Below are 22002 nucleotides of genomic sequence, written 5' to 3' on the forward strand. Positions count from 1 at the left end.
GTTATGGTTTTGGTGAAGCGATCGAGTTCTATGAAGATTGATTTCTATTCTATTTCTATGGTGTCATACACAGAATGACAAGCTTGTAAATGTCTATAAGATCGTTATCACCACTTTCGATGATATAGTGTATAAAAATCAATTTCTTAGGCCAAAGTGAACTCAAATCAGTTTACGCTAATGAAATTTAAATTAATATAAAATCTTCATTTTATACACTCTATTATGAAATATCTTTCACTTAATTAAAAAAAAATTGCCCAACCCCCTCTGATAAAATTTGTGCATTTTTACCAAAAATATATATATATAATTATTAATCAAAAAACAACAAAAAATTATGCGTGTCAAAAGATTTCGTTTTTCACCTATCAAATTATTTTAATTACTAGAGCAAGACTACAACTCCATAGATCTCGTTTTTTTCTTCTTACAGTTTGACCTATTTTTAGACGATCTTATAAAAACAACTCTTAAATCAAATTAAAAAATTAAGTTAAATTTACTTTATCAAATGTCTTATGTGTATACGATTTATAAATTTATTTATTTTAGGGAACACAGGGCATGATGTTTGTGTTTTACCTTAAAAATCATTGGGCAGCAACAACAATAATATTAACTTTAAGAGAAAGAACCGAAAGAAAAACAAAAAAAATTTCAATTGTAAACGGGGTTGTGTTTTCCCATTAAAATTTTCCAAAAAGAATAATATGTTATGGTAAAGTATAAAAACAAAACATTTTCTAGCAACATGTTCGCTTAACATGTTGTATTGTGGTATGAGTTGCTAGCTGAGTAGTTCAAAAAATAACAAACATCAAACCAATTGGCTGAAATGTAGTTTGAAAAACCACACGATTGTTTATCATCATTCGCTTGTCGACCGGCAACAATTGCGGATAGTAAGAGAGTGAAAAAAAAACGAATCGAACGCGCTCGTGTTTTCTTTTTTTTTCAAACGGAAATGAAATAAGACGTAAAATAACGGTTTTATTTAAAGCGAAATTTTAAACAAACTTTACATATTTGTGTAAAAATTTTAAGGAATTGTGAATTCTTGTTTAAAAAACAAAGTATAATTTCTATTTTTCTAAAGAAAAAATTAATAAATTTGTTGCAAAAAATTTCACGTGCATAAAGTTTTTATAAGAAGTAATAATTTTATATAATTTTAAATATTGAAAGTGAGTAATTTTACAATAAAATTATAAAATTTTGAATTATTTTTAAAAATAAAAAAAAATTTCTTGGTTAAAATTTGAATAAATTTCGAAGAGAATTTTAATAAAATCGCATCAAAAATACAATTTTGTAAAAATTTCTTAAAAAAGAAGAATATATTTTAAAACGTTTAACTTTTTATTTTTGAAAGTTTTTTATTAAAAAATATTTATACAAAACTTTAAAATGTAAATTGAATTTTTAATAAATCCTTAAAAAAGTATCAAACTTTTAACAAATATTAAAAATTTAAATCTCAAAGTGTCAAAATCAAATTAAGGAAAGTGAATTCTCATGTAAAGGTAATAAACTGTGAAAAAAGTACTAAACATAAAAAAACGGAATGCAAAAAGGTACCAAAATTGAAATGTGTATATAATTAAAAACTAAAAGTTGGAATATTTTGGGAGAATTTTAGATTTGTTGGAAATTTCCAGGAAAAATTATTTACTAATGGTACCCGGTCCGCTTTACTGGCCTGGAATAGACAGATGGATAAATAGATAGGTGATAGATAGATAGATAGATATATAGATAAATAGATAGATAGATAGATAGATAGATAGATAGATAGATAGATAGATAGATAGATAGATAGATAAATAGATAGATAGATAGATAGATAGATAGATATATAGATATATAGATAGATAGATAGATAGATAGATAGATAGATAGATAGATAGATAGATAGATAGATAGATAGATAGATAGATAGATAGATAGATTGATAGATAGATAGATAGATAGATAGATAGATAGATAGATAGATAGATGGATAGGTATATAGTTAGAGAAAAACAGATCAAAATCTGGGATCGTAACGAATTAGGCTTGGAGGCAATGATTACATTTTCAATTACATTTTAAGTAATTGTAATTAAAGTTATTTTTATCCTTATAACTACAGGTAATTTGCAATTAATAATAACCAAATTAAAATTAGAAGTAATTGTAGGAATTGTTAAACATCAATTACAATTTATTGTAATTGAAAACTTTTATTTCAATTACAAGAAATTGTAATTGGTTATTGTTCAACTACAAATAATAAGTGACTGTAATTGTGAAAACTTTAATTATAATTACAAATACTTGTAATTGGTTTTTGCTCAATTACACATTACAAGTAATTGTAATTGATCATGTAATGTATTAATTTATGTAATCATTATCCCCCCATACCCGCTACAAACTAGTATATCGGATCATATAAAAAGTAAATGAAAAATTATTGTTTTGCTAAAAATTCACGAATTTTTGGTTTACAGATATAAGTTTTTATAAAAACTACTTTTTTCCTCATAATTACAAAATTAAAATAAAGGTTTATATATTGTATTTATCTTCCGAGATATAAGTTTAATTATAAAACAAATATTAACAAATATTAACAAAATTTAATTTTCGCTATATTTCGTCTTTAAACAACAATCATATTTAAAAAACAAACATTTATTTTTTAATATGTAAACTCAAAAATCAGATTTGTTGATCAATCCTTTAGAAAATAATTCTATGGGTTTTAACTTTTATTCTTATTAAATATATCTTATTTTTATAACTACAACTAAATGATTAATCATTCTAATTGACTTATCCAACTAGGTTGCAAATCACAACAACTCTCTAATGCTTGCAATCTGAAACATCATTATTAGTTTTAACACTAATGACTTAAGAAATTAAGATTTTATCCGAGTAAATTTGCTACTAAGTTTATAAATACCGTTCAATTTGGTAATGGAAATTATAAATAATTTTCAAAAATTTTGTTCTAATATTTTTGATATTGAATCAATTTAAAAAGATTCAAATTATTTAATAAGAAATCATTACGCCATATTCAATAACTTATTATAGGTTTATTACACAATTATGAATGAATAATTTGTAAACTTTTTTTTTTTAATTTCTATAATTAAAATTAATTTACAAATTTCCTCATACCCAGCACTCAACATTTTAAACAAAAAATTCAAATAAATTACCTCACTATCTTAATTTTAAACCATAAACATTTCTAAAATATATACAATAAATATTATTTGCAAAATTCCAAAATCATTTACAAAAAAAAAACGCCAATAAAGATTTCAATTAAGAAATCATATTCATAAAAATTTCAATTAAGAGAAAAATATTGCCAAAAATAAAAAATTCAAATCCACACAAGTGGTAACTTTTGTCTAAGTATAAGAGTAGTTTCTAACAAAATCAATTAATTAATTCAGTCAATAAATTTTATTTCAATTACATTAATATGTGTTTGCTTCAATTAAACTCACGTTTGCTTCGTTAGTATCTCTCAATTTTGTAAAGCTATAAACCTAAATTCTACTAGAGAATTCATACACATGTTTTTGGTATGATTTTGAAATGATTTCATATTTTCAAAAAAAATTGTGTTGTTAAAATCTGCAAGATCAGATCATGTTCTAAAAAAGTTCATAACAACTATTGTGATTTTAAAAGTAGCAGAGAGCGATGTGTATTTTGGTCGCATTAAAAAAACTATAATATCATTTCAAAAAACAACAAATGTTTGTTTAGAAAAGACACATATAAGATCTTTTAACATTAGAGACAAATATCTATGTATTGCTAACGCAAATACACGGGAAAGAATAACAACAGTGAGATGACTGCCAGAAGTAGAGTAGAAAATAATGACCTAATAGGCTCACACAGTGGGTTGGATATGAACAAATACATGAAATAATGACTAGACTATAGTCTAGTTTATAGCCTAGACTATACTCAAGATTACACTTTAGACTAGATAAATAGATAGACTAGAATATGGACTGGACTAGAGTGGTTAATAGAATAGACTATTGACTATACGATAGATTAGACTACAGACTAGACTATTGGCTAGGGACTAGACTATAGAATATACTATCAATTAAACTAGACTACAGACTAGACTATAGAATAAACAACAGACTAGACTATAGAATAGTCTATAGATCAGACAATAGACTAGGCTATAGAATAGACTATAAAGCAGACTTTAGACTAGAATAGACATTCTATAGTCTAGTCTATAGTCTAGTCTATGGTCTAGTCTATAGTCTAGTCTATAGTCTAGTCTATAGTCTAGTCTATAGTCTAGTCTATATTCTAGTCTATAGTATAGTCTACAGTCTAGTCTAAAGTCTAGTCTATAGTGTAGTCTAAAGTCTAGTCTATAGTATAGTCTATACTCTAGTCTATTGTCTATTGTATAGTCTAGTCTATAGTCTAGACTAGACTGAAGACTAGACTATAGTATAGACTTTAAACTAGACTATAGGCTAGACAATAGACTAGACTATATATTAGACTATAGGCTAGACGATAGACTAGACTATATATTAGACTATATATCGCCTAAACTATAGATTAGACTAAAGATTAGACTATAGACTAGACTTTAGACTAGACTATAGACTAGACTATAGACTAGACTATACCCTAGACTATAAACTAGACTATAGACTAGACTATAGACTAGACTATAGACTATACTATAGACTAGACTTTAGACTAGACTATAGACTAGACTATAGACTAGACTATAGACTAGACTATAGACTAGACTATAGACTAGACTATAGACTAGACTATAGACTAGACTATAGACTAGACTATAGACTAGACTATAGACTAGACTATAGACTAGACTCTAGAATATACAACATACTAGACTGTAGACTAGACTGTAGACTAAACTATAGACTAGATTATAGACTGGACTATAGACTAGACTATAGACTGGACTAGACTATAGACTAGACTATAAACTAAACTATAGACTAGAGTATAGACTAGACTGTAAACTAAACTATATACTATACTATAGTTTAGACTATTGACTAGACTATATACTAGTCTAGGAAACAAACTTTTGATTTAATTAAAAAAAATCCTATTGTCAACCCACTATGCCTGACGTGAGTTAAGATACTACAACTATCTGTTAATCTGTTAATGTTAATAAAACACAAATCTAGTGTGTGCTACTATTTTGCCCATGTTGCTAGTGCTCTCTAGCTGTTGCTGCTGTCGTTGTTTTTGTCTCTGTTAAATTATTCGCTCGCTCGCACACTTACATACGGACGTTGTCTTCTCTGTTACGTTTTGTTTTTGTACGAATAGCGAAAAACAAATGTTTTGAAATTGAAATTTGAAAAGAGTTTCAAGTGAATTTTTTCAAAATTCAAGTCAGTTGGTGTTGAAAACTCGCGGCGGTTAGATCAAAATTCTACTCTACTCTTTTAAAAAACGAGTACGAATAAATAAGAATTTTTTTTTGCTTTTAAGTTTTAAGAAAAAGTATTGAAACGACTCGCTTTTTGTGTTTCTTTAAAATGATCTAAAACATAAATATCTAAATAAAAACCTACATATAGATAGATAAAATAGCTATAAATATAGATATAATAAAAAAGTGAGCAATAATTTTTATTTAAAATACACAGACTTATTTAAATGTTGCTAGAGGTCTGTTGTTGTCTGTAAAAAGCTTATAGATTTAACCTTCAATTAAGAAAAAAAAATAAATACAAATTTTAAAAACTAAAAAAGAACGTTATATTGTGGGTGCTTTAGTGTTAAAGTTTTTGAAAACTTTGGTGTTTTTAAAAATTAATTAAGTAAAAATAGTTTAAAAAAAAAGTATTTTGGTGATGTCTATGCTGACTAATACTATTAATTTGCCTACGTTGTCTTAAATATTTATTATAAAAGGTGATGATGATGCCTGTGAATGATGAATGATGATGTTCATAATGATCTTAAAGATGATGATGTGAAAAAAAAACAAAATAAAAATATTCTAAAAATATCTGATTAGTGTTACTTTCCTTGGTGTATTGAAAGTGTATATATATTTGTTGTTGTTGTAGCATTGAAACATATATATATATACAAAAAAATAAACAAATTTATTAAAGAAATAAAATGGAAATGAAAATATTATATAATTTTTGGAACAAATTGAAAGTATTTTTTAAAAAAAGTGTATGTTTAGAACATAATATGGATTTGTAAGATAAACATGTTTAAATATGTGTGAAATTTGGCAAAAGTTTGGGAATTTAAAAAAGTATATAGTTTCAATAACATAATAATTTTATAAAACTAATAAATATCGTGAACTTCGAAAATCTGTTCTACTATTTATATTGAAAACCTTAAGACTTAAGGTCTTAGTAAAAAAGAAAAGAAGATGTATATAAATAAAGGAAGAAGACACGATATGTCGAAAACCAGATGTGACTTAGATATTCTGATGTCAGATTCAGATGCAACTCTGGGTTTCGACTTATTTAAAATTTTGTTGGCCAATGTAATATAACATTAAGCTAGGGGTCCATGTTTTTGATATACTTATAAGGAATTATATATAAATTGAAAGGAAATCAGACTAGAATATTCACTAGACTAGACTTTAGACTATAAACTAGACTAGACTATAGACTAAACTATAGTCTAGACTAAAGACTAGACTATAGACTATACTATAGACTAAACTATAGACTAGACTATAGACTAGACTGTAGACTAGACTATAGACTAGACTATAGACTAGACTATAGACTAGACTATAGACTAGACTATAGACTAGACTATAGACTAGACTATAGACTAGACTATAGACTAGACTATAGACTAGACTATAGACTAGACTATAGACTAGACTATAGACTAGACTATAGACTAGACTATAGACTAGACTATAGACTAGACTAGACTATAGACTAGACAATAATAACTATAAACTAAAGACTAGACCATAAATTACACTATAGACTAAACTAAAGACTAGACCATAGACAAAACTATGGACTAGAATTTCGACTAAATTATATTCTAGACTATAGACAAGACTTTAGAGTAGACTATAGACTAGACTCTAGACTTGACTTTAGACTAGACTATAGACTATACTATAGACTAGACCATAGACTAGATTATAGACTAAACTATAGACTAGACTATAGACTAAACTATAGACTAGATTAACGACTATAAACTACACTATAGACTACATTTGAAACTAGACCATAGACTAGACCATAGACTAAACCATAGACTAGACCATACACTAGACCATAGACTAGACCATAGACTAGACCATAGACTATACCATAGACTAGACCATAGACTAGACCATAGACTAGACCATAGACTAGACCATATACTAGACTGTAGAATAGACTATAGACTAGACTACTGACTAAACTATAGACTAGACGTTAAACTAAACAATAGACTAGACTTCACTATAGGCTAGATTTTAGACTAGATCAGAGACTAGACCATAGAGTAGATTATAGACTAGACCATAAACTACACAATATACTAGACTAAAGAATAGACTATAGATTAGACTATAGTTTTGATTTTAGACTAGAGTATAGACTAGACTATAGACTAGACCATAGACTAGATTATAGACTAAACTATTGACTAGATTAAATACTAGACTACTTAACTATAGAAAAGACTATTGACTAGACTATAAACTAGACTCTTGTTTAAATTGTAGACTAGAATATAAACTTCAATGTAGACATGACTATAGACGAGACTATAGACTAGACCATAAACATGACTATAAGCTAGTCTAAAAACTAGACTCACCGATTTCTCAGATTTTTTTTTTTTGATTTTTAAACTAAAATTTACAATTCATTATTTTCACTTATTAAATTTTATAAAAAAAATTTGTAAAAATAATTTCATTTTCATTTCCAAAATTCTCCATATTTGGTTTATCAACTGATCGCCGCCAATAATACCTTATACGATATAAATTTATAATTTGTATTCAATTTAATTTGTTTTATTGCATTTTAATTTCTTTGTTTTTTTTTCTACAAAAAAAAATGTAGGTGTAAATTGAATGTAATTGACAGAAATACATAAAATATTTTCTATGCTTTTCAATTCTTTGGAAATTAAATGTAGATCGTTATAAATGTTGCAAGTACAAAACCACGATCAGCAGTAGTTTCAAACACTACTACAACCATGTTGCTAACACAATTTTTTGTTTTTGTCTTTTTGTTGAAAATAAAACTGCAGACATGTTTAGCATTTTAATTAATAAAATGATAAATAATTGTATATAAATAAATAGTTTATTAGAAATTTAGCTAGAAAAGAAAATAAAAAAAGACCGCTTGGTAAGCAAGTGCGTGAGTGTTTAAAATTTGCCATGTGTGGGGAAAGATAGAAAAAAACTATTTGCTAGACATTAGACTTTCCACTTTAAACGCACTTTTTTTTGTAAATTTTTCTTAAACCTAACTCTTGTGCTCAACTAAAAACCTAAATCATATTTGGTTTAAGCAAGAATTTCTTATGGGTTTTCTTGGCTAAAAGTCTAATAAATTTTAAAAATATATCTTATATAATGAAATATTGGCGCCCACGTTTACCATGAAATTAAACATTCTATTCTTTAAAAAAAAACAACAAAACACCGCCATTAAGCCTATCATTGACATTACACGTAAGGTATTAAATAAGACCTTTAAAGGCTGTGCATTCTATAGTTAATTTCAATATGAAAAAAATATATATTTTTATTACCAAAAAATTGTTAAAGGAAATATTACTAATTTTAATAATAAAAAATTATTAATTTTACCACAAATGCATATTAATTATGTTATGAATAGAATTATAAAAAATTTATAAATATTTCAATAATAAAAAAAATATAAACAAGTGATTTTTTTATTATATTTTTATAAATAAAATACCTAATGATTAATTAATTTAATTGTTAATTACAAAATTATAACAAAATAACGGTTGTATGGTTAAATGAACTTGAAACTCTTTATCACGTTTTTTTAAAGAATAGGCCTTATGTTTGAAAACAATAGTTTAATATCAAAATATTTTGAAAAATTTTATAAATTTAAAAAAAAATTTTCTTTAACTATTTTTTTTTTTTTTAATGTAGTTTAAATTTTCACACATTTTTTTAAAATTTAACGAAGCATGAATGTTTGTTTTTTTATTACTTGTTTGTTTAAAACCACAACATTTACGTTATGTGATTTTTTTTTTGTAAAGAATTTTATGAGAAATCTTTAAAAAAACCTACAAATTATTTATTAAGTTTTCGTTGTGCAACCCAACCAGCAAACCAGGTCGGAACGTTTAAGTTCAACTCGATCATATTTGCATTTTACTTTGGTATTTAATTTATATGCTTCTTAATGTTGTGTGTGCAAAATTTGAGAATTCTAGGTCTAATGGTTTCCTAGTTATACGAATTCTTGTTAATTTGTTACGTGCCACGCCCCTTATTGTTTAAATACCAATAATATATTACCGAAATGTTAACATGATTGTCAAAGTTGTCCATGATAAACTTTAACACACATACCTCAATTTATAACGATCGATTCAGAATCTATTACGCCATATCTGACTGTCTGACAGGTTGTTTGTCCCCAGCTAAAAAAAGAACTTCCAAAGAAGCGAGAAAGAAATGGAATTTTCTCCATGGAAGTACTGATACAGACCTGAAAAAGTGATGATTTTAACACAGAATTGTCATAGGAGAGATTTTCTTTTTATTTGATTCCAAATTCAATACATCTGAAGTCATTTTTATGTTCTTTTTTGAAGTAATTAGGAAGTGAAGTTGTAGTATTATAGAACACAATTTGACTTAATAAACTGCAAAATAAAATGGATTTAATTAAAAAAAAAAACAATACATATCGATAAACTACTTTTGAATTGGTACTACTTTTGAATTGGTGACAAAAGATATTCTTTAGGAAGTATGTACTTCGTTTTTTTTTTTTTTTTGCTGGGTCTAGGTAAACTATTAAGGTAATTTTCATATTTTGATGAAATGTATAACCTACATCAATATAGTGGAGGATATTAAGCGATTGTACAGATGTTATTAAAGAACAAAAATATTGGTCCTACTAACCACCGCAAAGTATATTAATGTGAATCCATATTAAATGTGTGCAAACAAAATTTTGCAACGACAAAGACGAAGCCTATTGAAAATGGTCGAATCGGTCATCTGGTCCCCCCATACAAAAGTACCACCCAGAATAGGACTTTTAAGTTTAAAATTATATTAAATGTTCTAGAAACTTTATAAAACTCGGCAAAACTTAGTTTTATATAAAACTAAATAAAACTGGTAATTTTGGACCAAATTGAACTCAGCAACCAAGTCCCCTTTAAGATCTTCACTTATAAACACTAGTATCACGATAAAATTCTGATTAAATAATTTTAATGTCAATATAAATCATAAACTTTTATCAAAGGTTTATAAATTCAATTTTCATACAAATTTTGTTCTATAAAAGTTTATGAATAAGGTAATTAGAAAATGGACCTATTAGCCTTGTCCACATATAACCTCTTTTTCGGAAATATACTTTTTTCAAAAAATGTTTAAAATATTTTTGAATTAGAGTAAAAAAATGATTTATTATTAATAATTATTCGCATTTTTAGTAAACTTACTGATGTTAGGGATTATAGGACCGGCCTCGCCCGACTTTATACATATCTGCTTGTTTTAATCTAAATTTGGTTGTAACTTAACTTTAAATTTTACTAGTTTTCAATATTTTAAATGAACAACAAAAACTTACGCTAAAAAGTAATTAGTTTGATGATGTCTTACCACGTTAGCTTGTTAATAAGTACTTAAATAAGTCATTACAAATAGTATGAATTAAAAACAAATAAAATAGACTATCAAATGCCAAGGTATAAGTAGTAAATTAGGGAAAATCAATATAAATATTTTTTTATAAAAAATTGAATTTAGTACCAAAACTTTTTGCCAAATTGCCAGTTATTTCTTTTGCAAAGACTTTTACAATTTAAAATGTTGAAATTCATAAATTTAAAGGGAAATTTTCGTTAACAAATTAAAAAGGTATTCCAACCGGAAAGTACAATTTAAAACTTATTAAAGGAAACTATAACTAAAAATAAATGACACATAAAAATTAAAATTAACCTACAATCAATTAATACAAAAAATATATTTAAAACATTACACAAAACAATAACAACAACAATAATTTTAAACAAACTGAGGTCAATAAAGTGATGGTGGAAATAACACCTACGATTGAACCAATTTTATCTATATAATTTTCAATAAATAAAAAAAACTTATTTTGTGGAATATATAAAAAAATTAAATTTAAATAAACAAAAAAGTGTAAAAATTATAAAAAAAACAGCACCTACTCAATGTTTTTAAACGGATACAACTTATACATTAAAAATTCATTCATATGATCAAAAGATACTCTCATCAGACTCATTGATATATGAAATTGTTAAATAAAATTTACATTTTAACCAAGAAATTACAACAACAACAATAAAGTTATGCAAATTTTAGAAAAATTAACTTAATATAAACAATTATCAGAGACATAAATAGCTTTAAGCAAAAAAACAAGTGCAACTTGTTTAATAAGACAACAGCAATAAAAACCTCTTATTTTAAGAAAAAAAAATACAAAACAGTGATGTCACGTTTTCTTTAAAAAACAAATATAAACAACAATAAACAAAAACATTTATAAAACTTTTATTTTAGAATTAAAAAAAAAATATATTCTTGTTTTTGTTTTCATCCTCTTTTCAAAATCTGGTTATAGTTATTTTTTATAAATTAACAAAAAAAAAATTCTCTTAAAAAATATTTTAAAATTTGAGATAAATTGTTTAAATTGAACTAAACTTTCAAATTTAGAGAATACTCTTCTGATATGATTTTAAGTTTTATATCTCAAGAATACACAACATACACACGCGCACACACACACACACAGAGACATATTGTATAAATATTAAGATACAAATATCTACTCTTGATATTTTTTGTTTTATATTTGTGTAAGTTAAATAATATAAAAAAAAGATAGTTCTATTGTAGTTGTTGTAGTTAAACAGCAGACATATCTTTTAGTTGTATCTTATTTTTTAGGCGGCAAATGTTTATTAGATATTTTAGCACACACTCAGTAGAGACTGATGGAGCAGTCAGCCCAGTTCATATATATTTATCTGTATATGTATGTATAAATTTAAAAGATACAATTCTTTTTATTTTTGTTAATGTGTGCAAAATTAAAAGCAAATTTTGCTTATTTTTTTTGAGAGTATGGTTCTTTTCATTTCGTTTTCTGTTTTGCTCTAGTAAAAAAATACAACAAAAATTTTAATAAAAAAAACTCTATAGAAACGACATTTAACCTCCATATGCAGTATAATGTATTGTGTATGATCCAACCAAACTAAATATCTAGTCAGAAAACAAAAACACTAACAAAACTTCAGATCATGATCAAATTGTATAGATCTTGAATTCGATCTTTTAGCAAATACAACAAAAAAGCAATAGCAACAACTACAACTATAGAAAATGAACGTATAACAGCAATTTTAAACAAGTAGGAAAGTATAGTCGGGCATGGCCGACCATATGATACCCTACACCATGAGTATATTTTTACAATTTTTACTTTTATAAAATTTTTATTTTTTGTAAAGAAACTTTTATGTTGAATATTACCATAATTCCAAAATATTTAAGCCATTTATTGATAAAAAACTAAAATTTCTAAATGAGGCTTTATATAGGTCAAATATGGACCGATCGTCGGTTAATTTGGGAAAAGGATATATTTTTAAATAACAGTTAGTTTTGTTGAGTTTCATTGCGATACAAATGGTTACAAGTCAATTTTAGACGTTTAAGTCATTTTTTGAAGGGGGGTTTGTATGGGGGCTAGGGTCAAATATAGGCCGATCCTTACGAAAATCTGCAGTATCATTTATACTTATATAAAACTTATTTGTGCCAATTTTTAGAGAGATAGCAGAATATTTGACGCAATTATAGCATAAAAAGTTCAAATCGGGAGGTACGGTTGTATGGGGGCTAGGTGAAATAATGGACCGATTTCAACCATTTTCAATAGGCTTCGTCCCTGTGCCAAAAAACATGCTTGGTCCAAATTTCATCAAATTATCTTGAAAATTGCGGCCTGTACCTTGCGCACAAGGTTTACATGGACAGCCAGCCAGCCAGCCGGACAGACGGACGGACGGACGGACATGTCTTAATCGACTCGAAAAATGATTCTGAATCGATCGGTATACTTTAAGGTGGGTATTGGACCAATATTTTTGTATGTTACAAACATCAGCACAAACGTATAATACCCTCCCCACTATAGTGGTGTAGGGTATAAACAGTCAATGTTTACATGAACAGTGGGATAAACTAGGGAAAATATTTTGCATGTTTATTTGTTGTTGTTTATTTTCATTTATTTAACAATTTCAGAGAACAAATTTTTGTTTAATTTATCAATCAATAGTCATAACTTGTTAACAATTATAAGGACAGTGGGTTAGGTTAGGAAAAAATGATCTTAGAAAAAACTTTACAATGGGGAAAACCCCTTATTTAGGAAAACTATTTCTATAGGACAATAATTTATCTAAATAAGACTTTTTCTATTGAAAAACTGTTTTCTTATGAAGGCTGTTTTCTTAGGAAGATTTTTTTCTTTAGTCTCCCTTAGGAAGACTTTAACTTATTAAGAATTTTTCTACAGGAAAACTATCTTCCATATGAGGTATTTTTCTGTACGAAAACTATCTTTCTCAAAAAGACTTTTTCTTTAGGAAAACAGACCATTTCAGGAAGATTTTTGCTTTAGAAGAACAGTCTTCCTTTAGAATACATTTTCTATAGCAAAATAATCTCTATTAGAAACACTTCTTTTATAGAAAACAAAGACAGTTTTTCTGCAAGAAAACAGTATTTCTAAGGAAAACCTTTTTCTATAGAAAAATTGGACTTCCTTTCTATAAGATAATAGTCTTTCTTAGTAAGATTTTTTCTATAGGAAAACTGTCTTCTATATGAGGTCATTTTCTGTGGGAAAACTGTCTTTCTCAAGAACACTTTTTCTTTAGGAAAACAGTCCACCTTAGGAAGACTTTTGCTTTAGAAGAACAGCCTTCTTCTAGAACGCTTTTTCTAAAGCAAAATAGTATTAAGAAATACTTCTTCTATGGAAAAGGAAACAGTTTTTCTACAGGAATACAGTATTTCTAAGGAAGACTTTTTTTATAGGAAATTAGACTTCATTGGTGAGATTTTTTAGGAAGACTATAGACTTTTTCTATAGGAAAACATTTGAAGACTTTTTAATAGCAAATTAGTCTTCCTTACGAAGACTTTTTTATACGAAATAAGACTTTTTCAACAGCAAAGAATACATCATTAGGAAGACTTTTTCTAGAGCAAATTAGACGTTATTAGGAAGACTTTTTCTATAGCAAACTAGTTCTTAAGTAAGACACTTTCCTATAGGAAAATAGCCTTTCTTAGGAGCACATTTTCACAAAATATCTTCCTTAGGATAACAATCTTCCTTGGGAAGACTTTTTCTTTCGGAAAACAATTGGAAAATGGTTTTTAAAGAAAACCAGTCTTTCTTACGAACACTTTTTCTATTGGAAATCAGACTTGGAAAAACTGGATGAACTTTCACTATAGGAAAACCGTCTCCCGTAAGAACAGTTTTATGTAAGAAAGTAGTCCTCCATTTTCTATAGAACAGCCTTCTTTATAAAACATTTTCCATAAATTTTACTTTGAAACACTTTTTCCATAAGAAAATAATCATCTATATGAAAAATTTTTCCTTTTCATTAAGCTTTTTCATAAGTAACTTAAACGTTTACTGAAAGCTTATGAGAAGATCTCGGCAAGCACAAAGTTTAAATAATAACTTTTTGATATAATATCTAAAGTAATTTCAAAACTTTTGTAATACTTATGGAAAGCTAGCTAAAAAAACTTCATAGTTAAGTTTTCATTAAGATAAAAAAGCAGTTGGAGAAAGAAAGCTTTTAGTATATTTCAAAAAGCTTAGTATAGTCACTTCTAAATTGAAAAAAACTTTTTTATATTTATCATTAAATTATTAGTATCAAATTTAAATCTCTCTCTTAACGATAACGTAAGGTTTACATATATACAAATAAGAGGAGAAAGTTAGTAAAAAACTCTGAAAGCTGTTTAGTTAAAAGATACTTAATGTAAAATAGTTTTTTATATGACTATAAAGATCTAATTCATAACCTTAACTAAATTTGAGAATAAAATATTTACTATGTTAATATTTGAACAACAAACTCTATTTGAGATGAAAGCTTTATCAAAGACTAAACATTTAGAGGTGCGAAACTTCAATAAGATTAACTAGATCAACTGTTAAACAAACTATCATAAATCTAAGTTAATGACCTTTGGCTGTAAAGATATTTAAGATTTTTTTTAAAATTAGAACATTAACATTTGTACTATTTCTCAATTGTCCCACTGTTACGCTATATATTTTTTAACATTTTGACGTTTTTGCAGAATTACGTCAGCTAAAAGTTTTTTTTTTGTATTTTCTTTAAAATAATTTTTTGAAAAAGCTGATATTTTTTCTGTTTTGCTTTTGCAACTCAACAGATGTTGTTTATACGATGACAGTTTAAGGGGACTAAAGCAGATTTTTTTACCTCAAAAATTCATTTGTTTAAACAGAATTTAAAAAACCCAATTGTTAAACTGATAAAAAGACAATTTTGTTTTTGTTTGTTATTTAATTTACTTTTATTACTTTACTTGCTAAATGTTTATTCTGTTTTCTTTAATTGTTTTGTTAACTTATTTTTTTTTTTTTTTTTGAGTATTTAAATAAATTTTTATTAACCTTGGCTTGTTTTATTTTTTGAGTTACAAAAAACAGTCATATGGATGGACAGACATTTATAAATAATTTTTATTTATATCAAGATGAAACTGAAATTGATTACAAAGTCTACAAGTATATTAAGCCATAAAACGTGTGTATGTATTTTAAAAAAAATATATATTTTTTTAAATTTTTTTTTACTTTATTGTTTTGTCAATGAAAATTCATTTAAAAAAAATATATAAATAAGCTTGTTAAGTAATATGATCGTGTTTTAATTGTTTAGATGAAACAAAATTGATTCTGACTGTTCTTTTTGATTTGTCTGGCACTTTTGGGTGTAGCGAGTAGTACAACTAAGATACAAAAGTACTTTTTTTTGGTACTTTTTTTAAGATTTTACTATTAGAACTATTAGTTAAGAAAGGCAATGGTTTCGTTTATACAAATTTAAAGCAAAATCCCTTGATGCTAAAAAAGTACTTTACTTTAGTACCTTTTTTCTCTGTTACTCTGTTTTTGTAAACATAATCTTTGAATAATTTTGATAAGGTAGTAGACAAATTTTTAACATCTTTTGTTAAAAATGACACACAAAAACAACAAGACAATTAATTTATCTTTAAAATTTGTTTAAAATATTGCGTGTGTGTGTTTTACAACCAAAGACCTTGAAAAGAGGAAAGACATATAGAATTACAAAAAATCATTAACAAAAAAAAATTTTTTTTGACAAAATTTCAAAACTCATTCTTATTTTTTCTGTTTTCAACTTTTTGATCTTTTAGCAATAACGACAACAAAAGCAACGATTTCAACAACAAATTTTATCTAACAACCAGTCAACAACAACAATACTAATAACAATTAAAAGAGAAATATTAAAAAAACACCCTTAAGAACAAGGTTTCTTACTTTTTAAATAAATTATTTAAAAAAAATAATGACGAATTTTAATTAAATAATTGAATTAATAAAAGAAAATTGTGTTAAAAATTAAAAAAAAAAATAAAACGAATTAGTAAAAAATATTAAATTAAGTGAAAATAAAAATATTTGTAAACTTACATCACAATGAAATCGAAAAAAGTTTCAGCACCACCGAGACCACAACGCTCGTTGGCACTGCGTCAACCATACATCACAAAAACTACATCTGGTTGGATGATCATGTTACTCATATGCTGCCTTAGTTTGCTAAGCCCTTTGGTCTCGGCCTACAATATTGATATACCCAGCTATACAAAACATCAGCGTCCCGAGTCGAATACCATGTTTGGTTTTAGCATTGCCTTGCACAAGGGTCGTAGTGGCCCTCAGACAAATTCGTAAGTAGAAAGATGAAAATTTCATTTAGATTAAGGCAACAAGGAAGGGGTCAAAAGTAAAAATTTTAAATTATGAAAGACAATATTGTCTCTACTATAGATTACTTGGGGTTACAAAAGTAATCAATATTCTTCAGATAAAAATGGTTAAGCTATGATCTTATTTTAATGTTGATATATAAACACAGATATCTGATGAATTCATTAACAAGACTAGATGCTATAGTCTAGTCTATAACTATATATAGTCTAGTCTATAGTCTAGTCTAGTCTATAGTCTAGTCTATAGTCTAGTCTATAGTCTAGTCTATAGTCTAGTCTATAATCTAGTCTATAGTCTAGTCTATAGTCTAGTCTATAGTCTAGTCTATAGTCTAGTCTATAGTCTAGTCTATAGTCTAGTCTATAGTCTAGTCTTTAGTCTAGTCTATAGTATAGTCTATAGTCTGGTATATAGTTCAGCCTGTAGTCTAGTGTATAGTCAGGTCTATAGTATCATAGTATATGATCATAATATGATATTTTAAAATAGTTACAATAACCATAATGTGTTTAGACTATAATCATAAAATTAACCATATTATGCTGCTCTTAAAATATTGTTACTAAAACCTTGTTTTTGCAACATATAGGAAAATTTTTTTAAATGATTTACTTGTTATTGTGCAAATCTCTTACAAAAAATCTTTAAAATTCGACATTTGACTTTTCTAAACATAAGTTGAGAAAAATATTATGAAAACAAAATGGCAAAAAATATGAAAATATTTATAAATTTTATGAAAAATAGTTTATTGATGATCATCAAAGAAAACTTACAGCAAAAAAATAACAACTAATAGGCTGGTCTTATTTAAGACAATCATCAAACATACAACTTCAAATAAAAATATAAAAAAAATTTCAATACTTAAAAAAAGAAAAGGCAAAAATAATAAGATCAAAAGGCTATCAATGTAAACAGATCATAAAGAATCACTAAGTAACAGACAAAGCCAGGCCTTTTCTTTTCTCTTTTAACTAAAACCATATAAACACTTAATAAAATAGAAATTAAATGGGAAGATGGATGGACAGTTTAAACGCCAAAGAGTCAGCTTATAAATTTATATTAATGTTTAAATAATATCATTATTTTATTAAGTATTATTTGGTATGTTATTTTGTTTAAAAACAGGCAAATTTATTACTTATTAAAAGGCATCAGGGGATTTGAGATTTTTGTTTTAACTATAAATAATTTTTGTGTTTATGCCTCTCTGACTAGCGAGTACATTCAACATATATTTTTGGTTATTTATGAGGTGTAAAGTTTTAAAAATTTAAAATACTTTTTGAAGATAGATTTCATTTGGGGGAAGAAAAATTGAAATTTTTTTAAATCTTATTGTTTTTATAGTTTTTGTAATGCATGACTAAATTTAAACTGTTAAGAGATAGTAAAAGACCCTTTTTTATCAAAAAAATCCTAAAAAAATATGTTTTCTTCTTCTAAAAAAATATATTCATCTTATTAAGGTGACTGTGACTATTTAAAAAAGTATTTAAAAGATTTAATGCTAAACAGCAAGTAATTTATCTACAAAAAAAAATTTGTTTTTTTTATATTTTCCTTCAAACATTAAATTTTATGAATGTATCATATTTACTATACAAATATGTATGTATTCATGAAGTTCCCATTACTTTTTTCTATATTTTCTTATTTTTAAGAAATTTTTTCTCATAAGAATTTTCTGTTCAATTAAATAAATGTGATAAAAATAAACAATAGTATTGAGGGTGTGTTATTGTTAGTTGTTTTTTTTAGAAATTCTTTTCCTGGTTCATTAATTGAGGCTGTATTAAGTTTATAGTTGTTGATTAAAAACTTTAAAACTTTGTAGTCAAGTTCCTTTTAAGCTAAAAACATATATTTATCATTTTTTATATTAATGCTTTCTGAATTTTTTATATAATTTTTGATTATTTTGTTTTATTATTTATCTGATTACAGCACGCACATTTATTTTCTGTGTAATTGAATTTCTTTTTAAAGATAAAATAGCTAAACTGTTGTTGTTTTAACTTCTTGACTTTTCCTTAATCTTTTAGTAGACAAACCATAATTGTGGCAAATATTGTGTTATATCCCAGCAAAATTTTTTGCTGTTATAAAATACATTAATTTCAAAATACTTTATACAATTAATTCCCACATTCTTAAAGATATTATTAATAAACATTTCCTTGACATCTGTTAGGCGAAATATATTCAGTCTTTTCAGACGTTAAAATTCTCTCTTGAGAATCTTCCAAAAAATCATGACTTCCAAACTAGACTATTGACTAGACTATAGACTAGACTAGACTATAGACTAGACTAGACTAGACTAGACTAGACTAGACTAGACTATAGACTAGACTAGACTATAGACTATAGACTAGACTAGACTATAGACTAGACTATAGACTATACTATAGACTAGACTATAGACTAGACTATATACTAGACTATAGAATAGACTATGGACTAAACTATAGACTAGAATACAGACTAGACTATAGACTAGACTACAGACTAGACTATAGACTAGACTATCGACTAGACTATAGACTAGACTATAGACTAGACTATAGACTGGACTATTGACTAGACTATGGACTAGACTATAGACTAGACTATAGACTAGAATATAGACTAGACTATAGACTAGACTATAGACAAGACTATAGACTAGACTATAGACTAGACTATAGACTAGACTATAGACTAGACTATAGACTAGACTATAGACTAGACTATAGACTAGACTATAGACTAGACTATAGACTAGACTATAGACTAGACTATAGACTAGACTATAGACTAGACTAGACTATAGACTAGACTATAGACTAGACTATAGACTAGACTATACACTAGACTATAGACAAGATTATAGACTAGACTATACAGTAAACTATACACTAGACTATAGACTAGACTACACTATAGACTAGACTATAGACTAGACTACACTATAGACTAGACTACACTATAGACTAGACTACACTATAGACTAGACTATAGACTAGACTATAGACTAGACTATAGACTAGACTATAGACTAGACTATAGACTAGACTATAGACTAGACTATAGACTAGACTATAGACTAGACTATAGACTAGACTATAGACTAGACTATATACTAGACTACACTATAGACTAGACTACACTATAGACTAGACTATAGACTAGACTATATACTAGACTGGACTATAGACAGTTTACGCTAGACTATAGACTTTACTGTAGTATAAAGTCTATTCTATAGTCTAATTTTTGTCATTCAAACAAAAATTTTTAGAAATTTTGTTGTGACCTACAAAACTCAATTCTGAATATAATCTTAATCTATCTAAACGAATATTTGCCATCAATTAGTAAACTAGATTTTTTTGGCTTCCGTTCTATATTTATTTAAAACTTTTGTTTTTATTTTCTTTAAGCTAATTAATTTTAACGGACATAATTAATTTTCTTTTACAAAGTGGCTTTTTTTAAAATAACATAAATCTAAAGTGCATTTAACACAAATAGATTTTCCCTTAAAACTTAAATAAACAAATATTTGACCAAATAAACTTGTATATATATGTAACTTACCACACAATAAACTGTTTTCTATTTATAAATGTGATATTAAAAATATACTAAATATGGTTGAGAAGAAATGTTTACCTTAAAAGCTTTTTGGTGAAAAAAAAAAATAATTTTTATTTACTTTTCTGACGAATTTCAACTTTTTTCCCCAGCCGACCGAAAAAATCTGTAACATTAACAAACATTGTAAACGAAAGAGAAAAGACACGGGCCGTCCGGTCCGTGTTAAAAACCGTACGTGAATGTGAATAAACAAAGTTTAGTTGGTGTCCCAAATAGTTTTAATGGTCTGCTAAAATATGTTTACATTGTCTTAACATTCTCTTTAACTTTTTTCCCAAAATAAAACTTTGAAAAATCAACAATTTACTAAAGAAACAACACAACAACAACTAAATAAACTACAAACAAAAATTAACAATTTTCTTTAAAAAAAATGTTTTAAAACATTTAAAATGCCAAAATCCAAATCCCCAGAAAGTTCACACATGTTGCGGCCAAATAGATTGCATGTTTGTATCTTTATATGTATAAATATGTAGAGAATAGAGAGTGTGTTGTTGGTCTAACCAAACTTATTTTTTTTTGAAATAAAGTAAAAGCACTTAAATCTGTTAGATACACACACTATAAGATTACCTGACTTATCACTTTATAAATAACCGCCAGCACATTTTAGTTCAGCAGACTGACTCTTCATATGCTTTTGTTGCTTTTACATTTTTATTCTAAATTTACTTGCATACAAACAACAGTAATTTATAGATTAAATTCTTAAGCAATTCCTAGGGCCTTGAAGGGATGTTGGGGAGGGGGTTTTTGTATCTCAGACTTCTGTAAAGGAAGTTTTTCATATTATTGTAGAATAAATAAAATAAAAAATGTATTCTTTTGATATACTAATTTATTTGTTAAAATTGTTGACATCAAGTGATTGTACGTTAAATAGGCTTTTGTGTTCTGATGCTCTCAAGTACTTGACATTCTTCTTGTAGATACAATACAATAAATACACTTTATATGCACTTAAACAACTCTTTAA

At 26.4% G+C, this 22002-nt stretch overlaps 1 protein-coding gene across 2 annotated transcripts in view; it reads left to right on the forward strand.

Annotated features, from left to right (window-relative positions):
- The first annotated feature begins 16944 nt into the window (after positions 1-16944).
- LOC111675669 (integrin alpha-PS2) overlaps positions 16945-22002 on the forward strand; it is a 62420-nt gene continuing 57362 nt past the window's right edge. For both annotated transcript variants that reach the window (XM_046945466.1, XM_046945467.1), the window contains exon 1: positions 16945-17332. In XM_046945466.1, the coding sequence (XP_046801422.1) occupies positions 17079-17332 (254 nt within the window). In that variant the 5' untranslated portion in view covers positions 16945-17078. The remainder of the gene's footprint in view (positions 17333-22002) is intronic.

Source organism: Lucilia cuprina, chromosome 3 (assembly GCF_022045245.1).
Source record: "Lucilia cuprina isolate Lc7/37 chromosome 3, ASM2204524v1, whole genome shotgun sequence".
Taxonomy (NCBI): domain Eukaryota; kingdom Metazoa; phylum Arthropoda; class Insecta; order Diptera; family Calliphoridae; genus Lucilia; species Lucilia cuprina.